Source organism: Gymnoscopelus microlampas (assembly GCF_963454915.1).
Source record: "Gymnoscopelus microlampas genome assembly, chromosome: 8".
In the NCBI taxonomy this organism is placed as follows: domain Eukaryota; kingdom Metazoa; phylum Chordata; class Actinopteri; order Myctophiformes; family Myctophidae; genus Gymnoscopelus; species Gymnoscopelus microlampas.
The window spans coordinates 14,837,923-14,856,158 of NC_139945.1; the positions used below are offsets into that span (position 1 = coordinate 14,837,923).

At 41.4% G+C, this 18,236-nt stretch overlaps 1 protein-coding gene across 1 annotated transcript in view; it reads left to right on the top strand.

Annotated features, from left to right (window-relative positions):
* The window catches only part of cog6 (component of oligomeric golgi complex 6), a 67,792-nt gene that overhangs the window by 12,482 nt on the left and 37,074 nt on the right, over window positions 1–18,236 (top strand). Inside the window, exons 5-8 of the mRNA XM_084064080.1 lie at window positions 12,042–12,153; window positions 13,351–13,433; window positions 14,464–14,534; window positions 16,253–16,346. Of these exons, the coding sequence (XP_083920206.1) occupies window positions 12,042–12,153; window positions 13,351–13,433; window positions 14,464–14,534; window positions 16,253–16,346 (360 nt within the window). The remainder of the gene's footprint in view (window positions 1–12,041; window positions 12,154–13,350; window positions 13,434–14,463; window positions 14,535–16,252; window positions 16,347–18,236) is intronic.

The window sequence follows — 18,236 nt, forward strand, 5'->3', positions numbered from 1 at the left end:
TTTTCAAGAATTTTCAAAAATAGCAGATCTACAAGCTCATAGCGCGTGCCGTGCTATGAGCTTGTAGATCTGCTATTTTTGAATAGCCAAACCCAAAGAAATCTAAAAATGACCCAGACGTGTTCCCGGATTGAATGGGTTAAGACCATTGTTCTGAACTCCCTGCTTGTCCACAGGTACTGTAGGATCAGATCCAGCCAAACGCGCGTTCCCTCCTGACTCTTATTCTACACCGTCTCTCTCTCTCTCTCTCTCGGCCTCTCTCAATGAAGAAAATACAAAGGGATGTGGGATGTGTAGCGCCCACTCGCCTTTGTAAAATACAAATCCACATGGCTCTAGGGTGTGTGCGTCTCGACGCTGATGTGACAAAAATGTTCACTACTAGTTGAGTGGGGTGGGTTTGGTGTCAAATTCTTCTAGACTTTGTGGCACGCCAGTCCTCGGCGTGTCCTCGTGAAGTGAGGAGGGAGGAGGCAAGAAGAGCTGGTAGATTTCTGGCAAATGACACTGCTGACAACTGCGGCGTATTAGCAATTCCATGCTCCATTGGCACACACTGAGAATCCACCCCCCACCCCCCCCCCGACTCAAGAAGGTGACCTCCAGAGAGAAGCACGCAGGTTGAAGAAAGGAAGAATAGAGACGAGTCCTTAAAACCATTGGTTCTCAAAGTGGAGTCCGGGGACCCCCAGGGGTACTTGAGGGGGTTCCAGGGGGTCCCCAGCAAAATGTGTTAATATAGCATCACAATAATAATGACCTTTTATACTTTGGCTATTCAAAAATCGTGAAAATTTGTGCAAACCTTTGAATATATATATTTTTAAGCAAACATTTGTTGCTCAAATCTTTGCTTCTTGGGGTCCCTGGAACAAACTATTTGAGATGGGGGTCCGCGGCCAAATACATATCATTTTGGGGGTCCTTGACATGAAAAGTTTGAGAACCACTGCTTAACCCATTTAGACCTGAGGCCGATTCTAAAAACGCCTTCTAAAACCTAACCTAAGATTTCTGAAAATGTTCAAATTCTTACTAAAAAAATGTATACAACATGATGTTGCTATATGTATAGCAACAACTAATGAGACACAGAGGTGGCTCCCGGATTCAAAGGTATAACAACGTATAGGTGGCAGCAGGTCTAAATGGGTTAAAACCCCCTTTGACGGGGGTCAACTAAAGCGCTTATCTCTTTGGTGAAAATAGCCGATGTACGAGCTCACAACGCATTGCAATGTGACACGGTGTGAACTTGTAGATTTGCCATTGTCGCCGAATGTCCCCCCCCCCCGAATATGGACAGTAGGGTTCATGTGGCTAAAGCTAAGGACAGTCAACAGACCTCAGATTCCTGCCAGGTAACAGCGAGCGAGCGGTGAATGCACGTACTCTGTCAGTGGTTCTCAAACTTTTTCATATGAAGGACTCCAAAAATGATACCGAAAACTAATTTTGCTGGGGACCCCCTGGTACCCCCCCAAGTGACCCCTGGGGGTCCCCCGACCCCACTTTGAGAACCACTGCTCTATGCATTGCTACTGTGCCCCGCTGGATGTTGATGTTTGCTTGTATGATAGAGTTACAACGAGAGCTCTTCTGGGTCTGCGTCCTCCGTTTCTTAAGCCTCGACATGAGCCGTGTCCCTTTCGAGAGCCCGCCGTCCGTCAGCGTGACATTTTTCATCCGCCGAGCCGCGACGACTCTGGGCCAGATGGGGACCGGCGTGCGCGTGCAAGGGGTTTGACCTTGTCTTAACAATTTTGTCTCAGTATAGAGCTGCCTAGGGAGAGGGCTGCTGTGGTTGTCCTCAAGCTGTCCTCATCATCCCTCCGCCCCCCCTCGCCACCAGTCAGCCGTCACACCGCGCCACTCAGCATTGCCTCTAGGGCCCATTTCAGGTCACACTCGCACTCCATGCTTTTCCTGAAACACAAGCACAGTTCCTGACACTAACCCAGACAGTTGCCGCATGAGCTCACATTAATGTGCTTGTATGGGCAGGCAGAGTGCAAAGAGAAGAGAGGGAGCGGATGTGCTATAGAGATTTCCAGAGCTCTGATCGGATGCGGGTTCTAGGGTGTGTGTTTATCTAGTGGAGCAGGCCTGTCCCAAGGTGCTATTGCTGTCTTTTCTGACAATGCGCTCTAATGAAATGTAAAGGAACAAGGGATTTGTCCTGGTGTTTGTCCACTGCTCTTTTGCAGTGCCCCCCCCCCCCCCCCCCACCCCGGTGAAAAGAGCTGTCAGCGGGAGCGCTTTTTAATAAGTGGCGTCTATTGTTGCAGGATGCAACGTGACACTTCACACCTGTCCCCCCTTGCCGTGCGGTCCGTGTGTCACGTTGTCGTCTTATCGTGCCTAGCGTGTTCAGACACGGCAGAGACAGATGTTTCTGTTGACGATAGCGATCACATCAGAGGCATACTGTGTTGAAGGTAGCAGGTATACTGTAGCTCAGCTGTTGCAGAGTGGCACAGCTGCACCTGTACAATAGCAGGTATTACTCTGTATTTGCTAAATACATAGGGGATAAGGAATTAATACAATCCCTGATCTGATGTGCAAACAATAGATACGACGTGCTACAGAATAGTACCATTTTGGAGTAAGGTCATTTGTATGAAGCGCTGATGTTGCTCTCTCGGTGATAATCACTCTTATGATCGCAGAATTACGTTGGTTAAGTTCGGAAAACAAGATTTCAGATTTGTTTGACCAGCTTTACACTATTGTATTTTGGCTACCTCCCGAAAGCAAAAAAGAACGAAAGAAAATAAAGTCTTACGAGTAATGACTCCTCTGCTCTAAAGTTCAAGCGCGCCAAAAAGCCCCCTGAATGAATGAATGATGGCGGGGCATCGGATCATGGTTGACAATGTGTGTAAAATGACACTCGAGTCTCATTAAGGCTCAACTGGCTGTTAATGAGGCCATGTCTGTGAATACTTCTTTGTCTGTCTGATGTGATCAGCAACGACTATGCGCTCCATGATCACTGGCGCATGTCTAACCAAAGCGCTTTATGAAAGCCAAATTTCCCCTTGCGCGCCTTTGAAATGGCCCCTAATGGATTTTAATGGATAATCGACCCGCACAGCTTTCAAGCTATGAAAGGTTAGGCCCATTCGGTTCCGCCGGCCCCACAAAGAGCGCTTGTTCGTTCTTATGTTGCCCGTCTGTTATCTGCCAACAGTAGATGGATATAATATTAAGTTGATGAGACTCCGGAAGGAACAAAGTGTGGGGGAAGTAACTTGAGTAAGCTTCTGTCTCGACCGCTTCGGAGATACTGCAGGGGCGAGGGCTTCCTTTTTATAGAAGTTCATTAAACTTTTAAGATATGATGTAAAACTTTATTAGTCCCTGTGGGAATATTTTGTTTGTTTTCGGTATCCAATATACAAGCAGCAAGGAAGTGATGAGAAAGTCAAACTAATAATAAAAACTGTTCTGTGGGCCACTTTTTAAACGACTGAACACAGAGAAGATACCGGGGCACTCCATTCACTTCAGTCCTTTATGAAAAGGTGCAAACAAACAAAGAGATGAAAGGACCAGTGGTGGAAGAAGTACTCAGATATATGACTTAAGTAAAAGTAGTGTTGAAAGACTGTTTCAAGTAAAAGGCCTGTGTTAGGATAAGGATAATTCCTTTTAACAGGTCGTTCATGAAAGTCCTTGCGGTCTTGTTTCCAATGAAAACCTGTGAGCAATTAGGGGTTAAGAGTCTTACTCAGGGACAAATTTAATTTCACTGAGACATATGCTGGCCTGGCCTGGAATCGAACCTGGGGCAACCAGGGCCTCTGGCTCCCTAGGCGGGCTCACTAACCACTCAGCTATGGCCGCCCCACGAAAATGTTCAAAATGTTACTTGAGTAAAAGTACAAAAGTATTGGCATCAAAATATACTACTGTCAAAAAAAGTATCAAAAGTAAAAGTACTGAAATGTTTGAAAATAGCAGATCTACAAGCTCACAACTTGTCAATAGCAAATAGCCGAGGAATAAAATAGGGCTAAAGTGGTTAATGTATGTTTTATGATATAATAATTGATATCTGCAAAGTAACCAGTAACTAAAGTTTTCAAATGATTGTAGTGGAGTAAAAGTACAATATTTGCCTCTGAGATTTAGTGGAGTAGAAGTAAAACTATTGGAAATTGGAAATAGCTTTGACAATGCTTTTTATGATGACACTACAATATATGCTGTAGCTTCAAATCTTTTGGTGTTTTGCCTATCGTACACGACTTCATACTGCAGATCTACAAGCTCATTGAGTGCCGCGCAATGAGCTTGAAAAATCATTAAATGTGTGCAAATGTTTAAATATATATATTTTTTAAAGTGACATTTTTTAACTCAAATCTTTGCTTCTGGGGGGTCCCTGGAACTAAATATTTTGGGATGGGGGTCCGCGGCCAAATACATATCATTTCGGGGTTCCTCATTGACATGAAAAAGTTTGAGAACCACTGATATTATATTGTGTTTCAGTCTTTCAGAAAACTGTTAGGATTTAAAAGACATTTGTAGAATCGGCCTCAGGTCTTAATGGGTTAAATTGATAGAATATTATTATTATATTACTATTGTAAGAAACTAAAACGTATGGATGTGCCTCATCCATTCAGGTTTTAACAGACATTGGGTTCAGTGCCACACCCTACCACTCACCTACATGGATTAAAGTTCTCAGTCGCCAAGACTGATTTCAGTCATTTGGATTCCATGGAAGCCAGCATGTCTTCTATGGAAGCATGTTGCGCAGCAAAAATAGCCGATCTACAAGCTCTTAGAGAGCTCGTAGAAAGGCTATTTTCGGTTATTTTAAGATTAGAGCATGGTGGTCAAACTAGCAATATGTTCAGAAGCATCTTCCATAATATCTTAAAGGTAGGGTAAGTGATATTTTTTGGTTAAAACAAAAAGTGTTTTGTTAAAAGGTTACAGCACTATATTCTGATAGTAATCATTGCTATAGAGTGTTTGTTCAGTAACAGGAGTCTCCCCGTCTCTCCAGCTCTTTAATAAACAGAAAATTAATTTTCCGGTAGGTGTCAAAATCTCAGCCAATCAGGAGAAAGTACTCATTTTTAAGCTTCATTCTTATAATGTTCCAGTTCCAATTTTGTCTGCTCATTTCTTAGTGTCATCACTTCCAATTTCACTTGTTTAATCTATATCCTGATTGAGTTCTCTATCCTGATTGGATAAAATTGGAAATGAAACTGAAACTGAAACGAAAATGCATTTTCTGTTTTATAAAGAGCTGGAGAGACAAGGAGACTCCTTTTACTGAACAAACACTCTATAGCAATGAGTACTATCAGAATATAGAGCAATTTAACACTTATTTTAACCAAAGAAAATCACTTACCCTACCTTTAATCGTCTCGGATATTTAATATAAAAGCAACGGTTAAAGCCTGAATCTGTGAATTTGTGTTTTTGAACCCGTTGGCAGTATGTAGAACAGCAGGACCAACATTACTAAAGCATCCTAATTTTACATATTGTGTTCATCGTTTAGGAATCGGCTCTAGTGTGTGTGTGTGTGTGTGGGGGGGGGGGGGGGGTCCTTTCACACTGTTTCACATACTGTACATTTCAGTCGTGAGATAAAATTTTGCTTTAATCCATACACCTATGTGAAGACCGTGGCACAGCTATTTGTGGGACGTTGATGTGTGTTTTTATTTAGTATTTAGCTTTTGTTCAGAAATGTTATATAGGTTTATATATATTTTATCTGGAACATGAGTCCATAAAGATTGAATGGAATTGAATACCAGTTTGTTTGACTGCTCTGGAATAGGGCTTCAACTAAATATCTTTTTTTTGGGGGGGGGGGGGGGTTATTCTATCAGTTCCTTTTTTCATATATCAAGGAATCAACATGAAAACATTTTAATAGATTATTTATTATCGACTAAAATCGATTAGCCTGAGTAACCACCACCACATCAGCTTGACTGTATTTCATCGCTCAACAATACTAAAAATAGCCGATCTATGAGCGCACCACCACAATTCGTTGTGTGCTTGTAGATCTGCTATTTTACGTGTTTTTGGAAAAGTTTGAAAATATTTGAAAAATATATTATTCTATAAAATCGATTATCATTAAATCTATTAGTTTGATTAAATGTAGGGTAAGTGTTTTGTTTTGGTCAAAACAAAACGTGTTTTGTTAAAAGGTTAAAGCACTATCTTGATAGTGATAGTAATCATTGCTTTAGAGTGTTCAGTTACAGGAGTCTTCATGTCTTTCCAGCTCTTTAATAAACAGAAAATACAAATAGGTGACAACATTTCAGCCAATCAGGAGAGAGTACCCATTTATCAGCTTAGGTATTATAGTGTTCCAGTTTGGTCTGCTCATTTCTTTGTGTCATCACTTCCGATTCAACTTTAATTTGTATCCTGTCTGAGTTTTCTATCCTGATTGGATAAAATTGGTATCCTGCCTACTCTGTGTGGAGTTTGCATGTTCTCCCCGTGTCTCCTAGGGTAGTTATAGTTAATACCCTCACAAAAACATGTAGTAATCCTGGTCACTATACTGCCTCCCCCTGGTCAGCCTGGGCGCCTGATGGAGGGGAAAGGAACTGGTTGGTGTAGTGCCCAGGATCACTTAGCAAATTGGCACCGGGTGAAAAAAAGGGTTACAAAATCGTGGGATAAAACATATTTAAAATTGGTATCCTGACCTGAAAATGCATTATCTGTTTAATAAAGAGCTCGAGAGTAGGGGTGTGCCGATATATCGTCCCGCGATATATCGCGATACGTTTTCGCGACGATATGTATCGTTTTGGAAAAAAAAAATATCGTTTTTGAATTTTTTTTTTTATTTTTTTCTTTTTTTTCTTTTTTACAATCATAATAATCAGGCATGCAAACGGCCCCGAAGTGAAAAGAGTGACAACATGTTTTTTTTCAGGTCAGGTGTCATACTATTTGGATTGAAAACGGCTATTGTAGCTGAAAAGCTACAAGTTTGCATGTCTGAATAATGCAAAAACAGAATTATTTGTTTGCATTTTCTTTTTTTCTCCTCCATATATTTTCATAATAAAAAAAGTGCGTATCGTATCGAAATCGTATCGAAGTTGTGAGCCAAATATCGTATCGTATCGTTTAGTGAAATTAGTGTATCGGCACACCCCTACTCGAGAGACATGGACACTCCTGTTACGGAACAAACACTCTATAGCAATGAGTATTATCACAATATAGTAATAGAGCCATTTAACACTAATTTTAACCAAAGAAAATCACCTACCCTACATTTTAACTGTTGCACCCCTAATACCAGTTTGTTTGACTAGTGGGTAAGTCCGTGGGGGAGTTCACTGTGGTGAATTCATTAATACGTGGAGGACGCTGCTTGCTTTGTCACCCTGGCTGCTAGGGCCTATAAGCACATGCAAACACGCCCTGTTCTTTAAAACATTATGTAACTAACCTTTACATGTCACCATATTTCCCCTGCTGCGTGCTCTGCCCGGGCTAACTGAAAATTGAGCATCAAGTGCTTTCACGTCCGCGTACACACAGCAGCCACAGAATATTTGGCATGCTTGGCTGTCAAAGTTTGACACAGGCCTATTTTCAGATGTGCGCTTAGCTCATTCTGGTATTCCGTAATTGCACCCTTGACGGGAGTTTATCATGCCCGGACAGTTCTGGAAAAAGACGTCCCACTCCTAGACCGCCCCCAAAACTCCCCGTACAGCCCTTTTTTTTTCTCCCCTCCGCACACTTTTTGTGCAGGCGTGTGCGGCCTGTCGGGGAGGATCGGGATGATTTACACCCAGGGTTGCCAGATCTGCTTATCATAATTTCCCCGCAACATTTTATTTGAAAATAGCCGATCTACAAGCTCACAACGCGTCGCATCGACGCGTTGTGAGCTTGTAGATCTGCTATTTTCAAATAGCTGATGTATATGTTAAAGTGCTCATGTGGCCCATAGTCGCTTCTTTTGGGCTGGTTTTGCTGCTTGTTACTCTCACAGAATCTGGCAACACTGTTTACACCCCCCGGAGGAGGAACAGGTCTGTCACTGTTATTCTAGCGCACTGGTTCTCAGCGTGTCTCCTAAATCCCAACAGTATTCTGAAAAACGTATGTTTCTACTGTATATCAGTGGTGCTCAAACTTTTTCATGTCAAGGACCCCCAAAATGATATGTATTTGGCCGCGGACCCCCATCTCAAAATATTCTGTTCCAGGGACCCCCAGGAGCAAAGATTTGAGTTAAAAATGTTCGCTTTAAAGATTTGCACACATTTTCACGATTTTTCCAAAATAGCAGATCTACAAGCTTTTAGCGCGGCACTCGGTGCCACGCTATGAGTTTTTATATCTGCTATTTCTGAATAGCCAAAGTGTAAAATAATGCTTTTTTTTGGCTCAAATCTAAAAATGACACACAGATGCGTTCCAGGTCTTAATGGGTTAAGATAATAATAATGATGATAATAATAATAATGGATGTAATGAAAAAATCACACCCAGTGTGAAGAGAGTGATGCCTTTTGAAAGTGTAACTGGTTGCATCCATCCAATCAGCAACAATATGTTGTCACGTGACACGTGACAACATATTGTCACGTGTCACGTGAAGCTTGACCAATCATACGGACGGACGTACAGACGGACGGACATACATACGGATGGACACACGGACAAAGTCAAATGTAGGAGTGGTTGGCACCACTCAAAAATAAGAAAATTATGGGTAATATAAAATGTAAGTAAAAAGTACCGGTAAGAATGGCAGGTATGATGAAACCTCTTACGGCAGGTAGGGTAAAAAGTCTTTAATAGCAGCAATGGGAAATATGCAGAATAAGGAGGGGGGGGGGGAAAGTTTGCACAGAAGGCATACATACAGTATATACACCAATTTCATTTGTCTGTTTGATTGATTGAATACTTTATTAACAGTTCTAAAAAAGAAAACGCGCTGAAAGTACAGTTCTATACAAGGTCTGCTAAAAGGATTAAAGCCCAAGAAAGCACCATGGGTTTCCATTGGGGTCCATGTGTATTCAATTCATCCAAACATTTAATGACAAACAGTTACGCATACTATGCAAAAACATCATATCAACGAATAGCAATAAAAAATAAAAAATATGTACAGTAAACAGTTACTTAAGTATAGTTTTTAGATATTTTTTTTACTTTACTGGAGTATTTCCAATTTTCTGTATTTTTACTTCTACTCCACTTCATCTCAGAGACAAATATTGTAATTGTTACTCCACTACAATTATTTGAAAACTTTAGTTACTAGTTACTTTGTAGATTTCGATTATTATTACAAAACACACAGTAACCACTTCAGCCCTATACACATTTTGGCCATTTGAAAATTGCCGATCTACAAGCTCACAAATTGTAGATCTGCTATTTTCAAAAGATTTTTTTGAAAACTTGTGACATTCTGCATAACAAGCTACTTTTACTTTTGGTACTTTAACCCATTTAGACCTGAGGCCGATTCTAAAAACGCCTTCTAAATCCTGACCTGTTTTCTGAAAAACTTCAAATATTTATTAAAAAATTACAAAAAATGTACAGTATGTTGCTATAAACTGTACATAGCAACAGGAACCCCAAAATGGGTTAAGTACATTTTGATGCCAATACTTTTGTACTTTTACTAAATGTTGAATTCCGGACTTTAACAGAGTATTTCTATATTGCAGTATTGATTTAAAAAAAAATGTAGTACTTTTTCCACCACTGCCTGTACACTGTAAGTGCTCTTTTAGAGCTTGAATGCATACCAAACTGGGGGTCCTTGAAATTAAAAAGAGTTAGAATCACTGGTCTAGTGGGAGACGGGAGAGGAGACTTGTTATCTCTCTCTCTGCCTGGCTCTGATACAAATATTGACATGGGGGAAATCAGATCCTCTCTCCTGTGTTCCGGTGCAGCTCCCTCAAATCTAAAAAAAGTTCTGCTTCCTCTCTTATGGCTTTTATAACTCCTGCTTGTAAACGCTATACCGCAGTTTTTCCACTCCTCCCTTATCTGATGGTTGGAACATTTCTCTCTGTGTGTGTGTGTGTGTGTGTGTGTGTGTGTGTGTGTGTGCGTGTGCGTGTGCGTGTGCGTGCGTGCGCGCGCGCGTGGGGGGGGGGGTTTGCTCTAGTACTTCTTGCAGTTTTTACGGCGTGGCGCCTAGGGGGCAAGCCCGAGCCGTCAATAACAATAAGAGGGTCTGTGTGTGTGTTTGTCTTAGTGTCTGCACGGCTCGTTTCGCAAAGCAAATTTCTTGTGCACGCTATCAAAAAGCCAAGCATATAAATTAAAATAAAAATAAATAATAGATTAAAATAAAATAAATAAAAACAATAATTTAAAATAAAATGAATATAAACTATAAAATAAATATAAACAATAAATTAAAAAAAATAAATATAAACGATAAATTAAAAGAAAATAAATATAAACAATAAATTAAAAGAAAATAAATATAAACAATAAATTAAAAGAAAATAAATATAAACAATATGTTTCCACCGAGTGAGTATTGTGAGTTTTTTTTATTTTTTCATAATCTCAGCTCTACCTGAGCTCTGGGTAACTCCATCCCATTTAGCTAAAGTGCAAAATGGGAAAGAAAGAAAGGGGGTATTGATATGTTCTGACAGGGTCCCGTCCTGTCGTAAAGCGGTGAAAAGTGATAATGATTCATTCACACGGGGCCAGAGGGCAGTACGGTCGGGGGCCCCTCGCATTATTATGAGGGCCCAGAATTGCTGGAAACATCCCCGCAGGGGCCTGGACAAAAAAAAAGAAAAGAAAAAGAGATATAATATTACAATCATGTAGAGTCTAGACACAATGTCACAGGGTGAACTGAGAGTACAGTTTTTCCTAAATAACATTTTTTTTAGTGTTTATCCACAGATCTGCTTTTTATACATACGAGGCGGAATATTCTCAAGGGGTCCCGCCAAGCGAAGCACTGTGTTAAAACAGATTTACTGCCTGTTTGTCCTCCATTCAGTTTGGGCCCAATGTGGTGCTAGTCGATGGTCGGATAATGTGAGGTTTCCTTCTTTATGCACAAAGAAAACAACAAAGATTTACCGATCTGGCGCTGCCTTCACAGAGGACTGTGAGTGTGGAGGCAGAGGGAATGCAGACGAAGGGGTGGGCAGGATAGACGGGGGGGAAAGGAGGAGAGACAGACAGCGGAGCCTGGCCGTTGTTTCTCCTCCTATCCCGTGACACAAAGTTCTCTGCTCGTCTGGGACGGTTACCATGGTACGCTATTGTGTGCAGAGAAATTAATAGGGACACCGATAGAGATCTCGGTGTTTGTTATTGATAGTGTCAAGATCTGGACACTAACCTCGCCTGTATTATATGGTTCTCTTTCAGTGCCTTCTTTTCTTTCTGCTGGTTTTTGTTCTGTCTGCAAACCAGTATCTTATTTACACTTCCCTCCCACTTCCTCTCCTCCCCTCCCAGATGATGAATGTCGGGTGACTTGCTTAGGGGTACCGCTGCCATCTAGTGGTGGACTTAAATCATAACATTTCATGCACAGAGAACGTTCCCACTCTGCTTTAATAGTCCTATTTCCGGTTTAATTAGTCCTTTTTCACAGACATTATTAGAGCTGCAACTATCGATTATTTTCTTAGAGATTATTCTATCACTAAGAATTATGTTATTCTATTACGTCACTCATTTAGACATTTTTTTAAAATTTTGGAAACTTTGAGCCTATAATGATAATAATAATGCCCAAAATAATAGATTGTTTTATTAAATGATCCATTATTTCGATCGATTAAATCGGTTAGTTCGATTAACTGTTGCACCCTTAAAAATGAAGACACAAAGAGGAGTGGACCACCCACTCTCCTGAAATAAATCATCACAAAGCACTGAATCTAACCCAATAAATAAAGTGTGACTTGACGTTTCCTTAACCACAGACCAGTGTGAGGCCTTTCAGACTCAATCATATTTTCTCCTCTTCTCCTCGCCCCTAGTCATCGCCTGGAGGTCAGATCGCAGGTGGCCCAGGCCTTCCTGGCTAAGTTCCAGCTGTCCAGTGAGGAGATGGCCACGCTACGCAGGACTCGGGACGCACCCGTGACCGAGGTATGGTACATAGATCAACTATGAAACCGTTGCTGTAGGGCAGAAACCTCTTATCTCCATATTCTATTCTTTGGTGTGTTTTTTTCCCCTGTAAATGAATGCCCTACTTGATCATACCACAGCGTCACACAAAGGTTTCAAAAATAGCAGATCCACAAGCTCGAATCGTGGCGCAAAGCGACGCGTTTTGAGCTTGTTGACAGCCGACAGAGACTAAACTAGAAAAAGTGCTCCTCGGAGCACAGGTCTCCGCCAGGTCAGGTACGTTATTGTGGCCTCCTGGTGGCGCTATAACAGGCCACTGTGAAAAGGGAGGCATTTCTTCCTCGGCCTAGTGGGAATGTGCGTGTGAAATTTCACGGAAATCGCAAGCTGCGTGCATGATTTGAGGCATGTTGTGCAAAACGAACCGATCCTGCAAACTTAGGAAGCCAACCATAGCAAATCAGGTTGGAATATGGGAAATCGGACAGATCCGTGTTGATCACATGACTACAGAGATACTGTGTACTGATTTGTGTGATGTTTGGATACAATCTGTAGGAGTAATATGAAAAAATGTGTTTTGCACAAATCGGCCTCCCGGTGGCGCTATAACAGGGCCATGTAAAAAGGGGCAGAATTGGATTGGCAATGAATTGGCATCCAGGGAGTGTGGTTGCAGCCTGGGACCAGACTAGCTACGCCAGGCTAGTGTGGTTGCACAGTTTCGCAGCGACCGGGCCAACGGTGCCGTAGATTAGCTGCTCACAGACAGACGGACACACGGACGGACACACGGACGGACGGACGGGGTGCAAAACATGCTCTCTCGCCACGCCTTTCGGCCTGGCGGAGACAACAACAACACTGTACATACCATCATACTTGAATCAAACACTCCTGTTTAATCGGTTCCATTTCATCTACCTACTGAGATGAACTTTGGCAGTAATTGAACTCCAGTTAAACGTATCGTTTATCTTGAACATTCACCATCGCTTGGTAATTGTACTGTTTTTCCCGGCACCATTTTGTTAACAGGTATGTCCATGTTCTTCTTAAAATCTGGAAAGAACTATAATGGGTTTAGCCATTATTTTATACTTCAGAATCAAACTTTATTGTCACAGCTTCATAGGTGTAAAACAGGTTGAGAACTCATATGGGCTTAAAGTGACGCATGCTGCATCATGCAATGTATGTCCCGCTCCACAGGAGTTCTTCAGAGCTCTCAGCCGAGTCAAACACATCCACGAGGACATCAAGATTCTTCTACGGACCAACCAGCAAACGGCAGGGTGAGAGAAACAGAATGCTACGCTAGGCTTACACCAGTATTAGACATTATTAGCTAGTAGCAATAATTAAGCCATAACAATAAGCTTTGCTTTTTTTGACCAATGCTCATAGCTTATGCACATTTTGACTTTAATCGAGTGTAACATTGGCACAGAGATTAGCTCTCTTTTTTTTTCAATAGTATTTTTGTTGATTTTCTGAATTTTTTAGACAAAGACAAAAGAATACAAAACAGACAAACAGCTCAGCTCAGACACGTTGCAAAAGGAAAATGACACGGATACAAATATAAACTCCACATACGTACAAATTACAGCAATATATACTGTATATACAGTACATGATTTGGTGCTTCACATTACATAGATGGGTAACCACCCCAAGAACAAAAAAATAAATAAAAAAATAAATTCAGATTACAGTGTAAATATCCACAACAGAAAAGATGAAAATGAGGAACAAAATAAACAAGCAAGGATTAGCCATTATACATCAAGGTTAGTGGTATCACTCCTGTTAAGGAACCCTATCGTTAAAGTGTCAGCTAATTGAGGGCCAATAAAATGTAGATATGGGTCCCATATTTTATAGAATGCATCGGTTGTGGAGCGTAGCAAGCAGGTTAAAAATTCCAACGGCATGCACTGCATGATTATTTTGTGCCAGTCTTTCTTTGTTGGTGGTCTCTCATTAATCCAAGACAACTGAATATTTTTCCTCACAGCATAGGTTAGAAGATTAAACAAGCGTCTATGAAACATGTTAATAATCTTTTTATCAGGAAGTCCCAGAATTAAACACATAGGGTCAGGTTCAAACTCCATATTGAAGATCACATTCAACTGCTGCACAACACCCAACCAATATTGTTCGATCCTATGGCATGACCATATACAATGAATATAGTCTCCCTCTTCAATCTTACATTTAAAACAGAGATGTGATAGATTAGGGAGAGATTAGCTCTTAGCTGTGATCCTACAGTGGAGATGAACAGGTGTGATACTGTGGTTTGCATGCTGCTTCCAGGCTGGAAATCATGGAGCAGATGGCCGTGTTACAGGAGACATCGTATGAACAGCTCTACCGCTGGGCCCAGAGTGAGTAGACCACCCAGACAGGAGCAAAGTCTGAGCCTGAGATGAAGCAGATTGTGCTGTGACCCCGTGTCACTGTAATCAAACTGAGACACACCTCGGAGCTTACCTCACTTCATCAATGTTGTAGCCCGGGTGGCAGGAGTCACGCTTCTAAAGCCTGACTTGAACTTTGTTGAGCGCCAGTGTTGCACACTGAAAAATTGCCGATATAAAATGTCACAATGTGTTGCAAACTGTGTATGCCAGAAGTCTGTATTTGGTAAAATGTTGTATATATTATTTTATAATCAGGAAGATAGATTGAGCCTTTTAACTATTCGCCTTGTGTAATAGCAATTTTAGAATGCCAATCTGTTCTAAAACATTTATGTTCTATTTTAATTGTATTTGAACCATAGAGTGTTTGCTTCACAGCAGGGGTCTTTTCACATCAGGCTTGCCTTCAATGGGGAAAGAAAATCAATAATTTTGTTGTAGAAATGAAAATGTATCTAAGCCTTTTGGATCCATCTCTCCCAATATGAAATAACACATCAGAACATATAGCATTTTAGGTCACTGCTCCTGACCCATAGATTAAGAAATACTGGGTTTGGATCCCAGCTTCCTCTTGTATGTGTAACTACAGTTCAGCAAGACGACTACAAACAAATAGATGCTAAAGTGCTAATTGTTATACATCAACTTGGCAGAAAGGGGTGGATTGGGGACTAGCTTCCCTTCCATTTCCCTTGCAATGTTTAATTTTATTCCACATGTAACCAAATCTAACAATTTAGCCAGGTAAATATTTAGTCAAGGTCAGGCGGATGACAGGCCATCAGTGACAACTGGGACTCACCCAATTGTTACACATTGCGGTGCGAACAGTGTAATGACACCGTACATGCGGAAAATGCACATGTCGACATACAGTTTGTTTACTGCTCTAACCTTGTATGAAAGAAAAGTTCTCAGCTTCACTTACTGTAACTGGTTTCTTTCATACAAGGTTAGAGCCAAAACATTGCTGCACTCAGCGGAAGGAGACATCCGTGTCATTGTTAGTCAATATTACGATCAAAGCGAGCTCTGTCTTCCAATAGAAAGTGCCCTTAATACGGCCTCATAATGCTTAATTTATACTCCATTGTATGTCGGGGTTGCACGCTATGAATAGCAGATATACAAGTTCACAATGCATGGTGATGCGACGCGTTGTGAGCTTGTAGATCTGCTACTTTGAGGCACGCGACACCATTGTACGGCAAAAAACATAAATCAGGCTTTAGTTTATGATCGGCTAAGTCACATCCTACTGCACTGCTGCTTCCCATAAACAATTTTAATCAGCCTGTTTTACATTGTCACTCAGTCCACCAGGACCACATCGACTGGTCCTGTAAATCTGTCAATAGGATTTATGGTGTGTAGGCACTAGAGCGGTTCGCTTGGGAAACGGAATGTTCCCAGTTCGATCCCGGGCTCTCCCCCTGAGTGGGTGGTGTCGGAAGTGTCCTTGAGCAAGACACTGGACCCCCCCCTGAATGGGTGAATGTCATGGACATTGTAAAGCACTTTGGATAAAGGCGCTATATTAATGCACCATTAACCATTTATACAGCCGAGATGTCCTGATTCTTAAGGACTTTTCTTTTTCTTAAGCAACCCTATGGACATTGAAGGTTTTCGCATTGTGAGCTTTTTCTGCTTCCTTCATAATGTGTGTTTGTGTCCAGATGAATGCAGAGGACTGACCCAGGAGTCGTGCGATATCAGCCCAGTGTTGAGTCAAGCTATGGAGGCCTTACAGGACCGTCCTGTCCTTTACAAGTAACACACAATAATTTTCTATACTTAACACTCACCACTACAGTTCTTTCTTTTCTCCTTCAATTTAGTCATTATGCCAATTATTTCCTCTACACACACATTTTTCTGTGCTGTCACTGCTGTTGTAGCCTACTGACTCACCTGCCAGTGAAGAGCCCCCACAACCTCTGTGGTGGTGGGCAGGCACTTTACCCCTGTGCCCCCTGAGTGCCTTAACCCATTAACTTATTGAGTGCCAGAATTATATAGTAATATGTTGTCCCTGTGCCAGAGTTTTTTTCAAAGTAAAAAAAGAGTGCTTAGGAAGCGAGATACAGCCTTTTTCAGTTATACGTTAAACAAGGAGGGGATGGAGCTGCAAATCTTCAGGTGATGATATCTTGGGTTCTGAACATGTTTTTCACATGTTTTTTTTTTTTTTACTATTTTTTCAAAAACACGTCAAACACGTCATTGGCACCCAGCGCCATAGCGGTAAAAACACGTGAAACATGTTAATGGCACTCAATGAGTTAAGACCTGAGGCGATTCTTAATTTTCTTAACCGTTTTTTGAAAAGATATCTGCTATTTGTGAATAGCCAAAGAAATCTAAAGTGACACAAATGGGTTCCAGGTCTTAATGGGTTAACCCTAGCACTCGCTACACCCTCAACCTAACCCTAATACTCACCGCTACTTCCTGAACCTAACACTGAAGGTCCTTTCACACGGCAAGCGGCCAACGCGCTTATGTAATTCATTTTCAATGAGAGGCGGGCGATTTATTTGGGACACGCGGAGAAGTTGAGAGGCGGTGAGGTGAGACGCGGTCGCGTGAAACTTTCGCGCGCGTGCTCGTTTGTGGTGAGCTTTTGTTTTCCCCACACCACGCAGGAGGACAGAACAACAATGATCACGGCGTGATCACCACTGATCCGAGCGGTAACGCCCGCGTGAACCGCTTGTCGTGTGTTACGACCTTAACACTCCCTGATTCTAATTCTAGCACCCTTAACAGCATGGTTCATTGAAATGTTTGTATTGTCTTTATCATCATGGTATCATGGTTGCTTTGCTGTTTGAGAACAACAAACACGTGGACATTGATTTATTGTGTGAATGATATTTTATCACTCGAGTTCTGGACATTCTGTTATAATCTAGTTCTTTTCAAGGGTAGGCCAAGCATTCGCTTGACATTACATTTCACCTACATCTGTTCTATCTTGTGCTATTTTCAGAGCTGCGTTAAAAGCAACTGTTCTCAACCTTTTTTGAGCTCTGGACCTTTAGCATATTTCAGCAATCCTCAAGGACCTCCCCGCAATATATATTTAGTATATAAGAAAGACGTAACACAGTCGTGTCTATTTTAGTTTTGGTAAACTTGCTCACAACGCGTCACGATGGGTTGTGAGTTTGTAGAATGGCTACTTTTTAAAGAGTGTAAAATAGGGTTAAAGTTGTTAAACCGATTTTGATACTATTATTATATCATTGATTTAGCTGGGGAGCCCCTTCAAGGACCCCTGGGGGGTCTTTTGAGAACCGCCGACTTACAATACAACACGTGCAACTAAAGAATGCACTTCCTCTGTACGTGAAATACAGGATCAGACCCCAGGTGCTCTGCTCAGACGAGCGCCGCACCAGGGGACATTATTAATTGACGTGAACAAATTGATGTGGTCAGTGGGACCATCTGATGTGGACATTTACAGCGGGGAATGTCCAATTACTGTGGGAAATTATCATCATCTTGAATGCTTATGAGATGATTATTATTTGTTGGATCGCCGCCAAATCATATTACTTCACTGATATATGTCTTAATGGATCGGAGAATAAAGATGTAAACTTCTACTTCTACTAAAAATATTAATATTGAATTATACACAGCTGTTTGGGC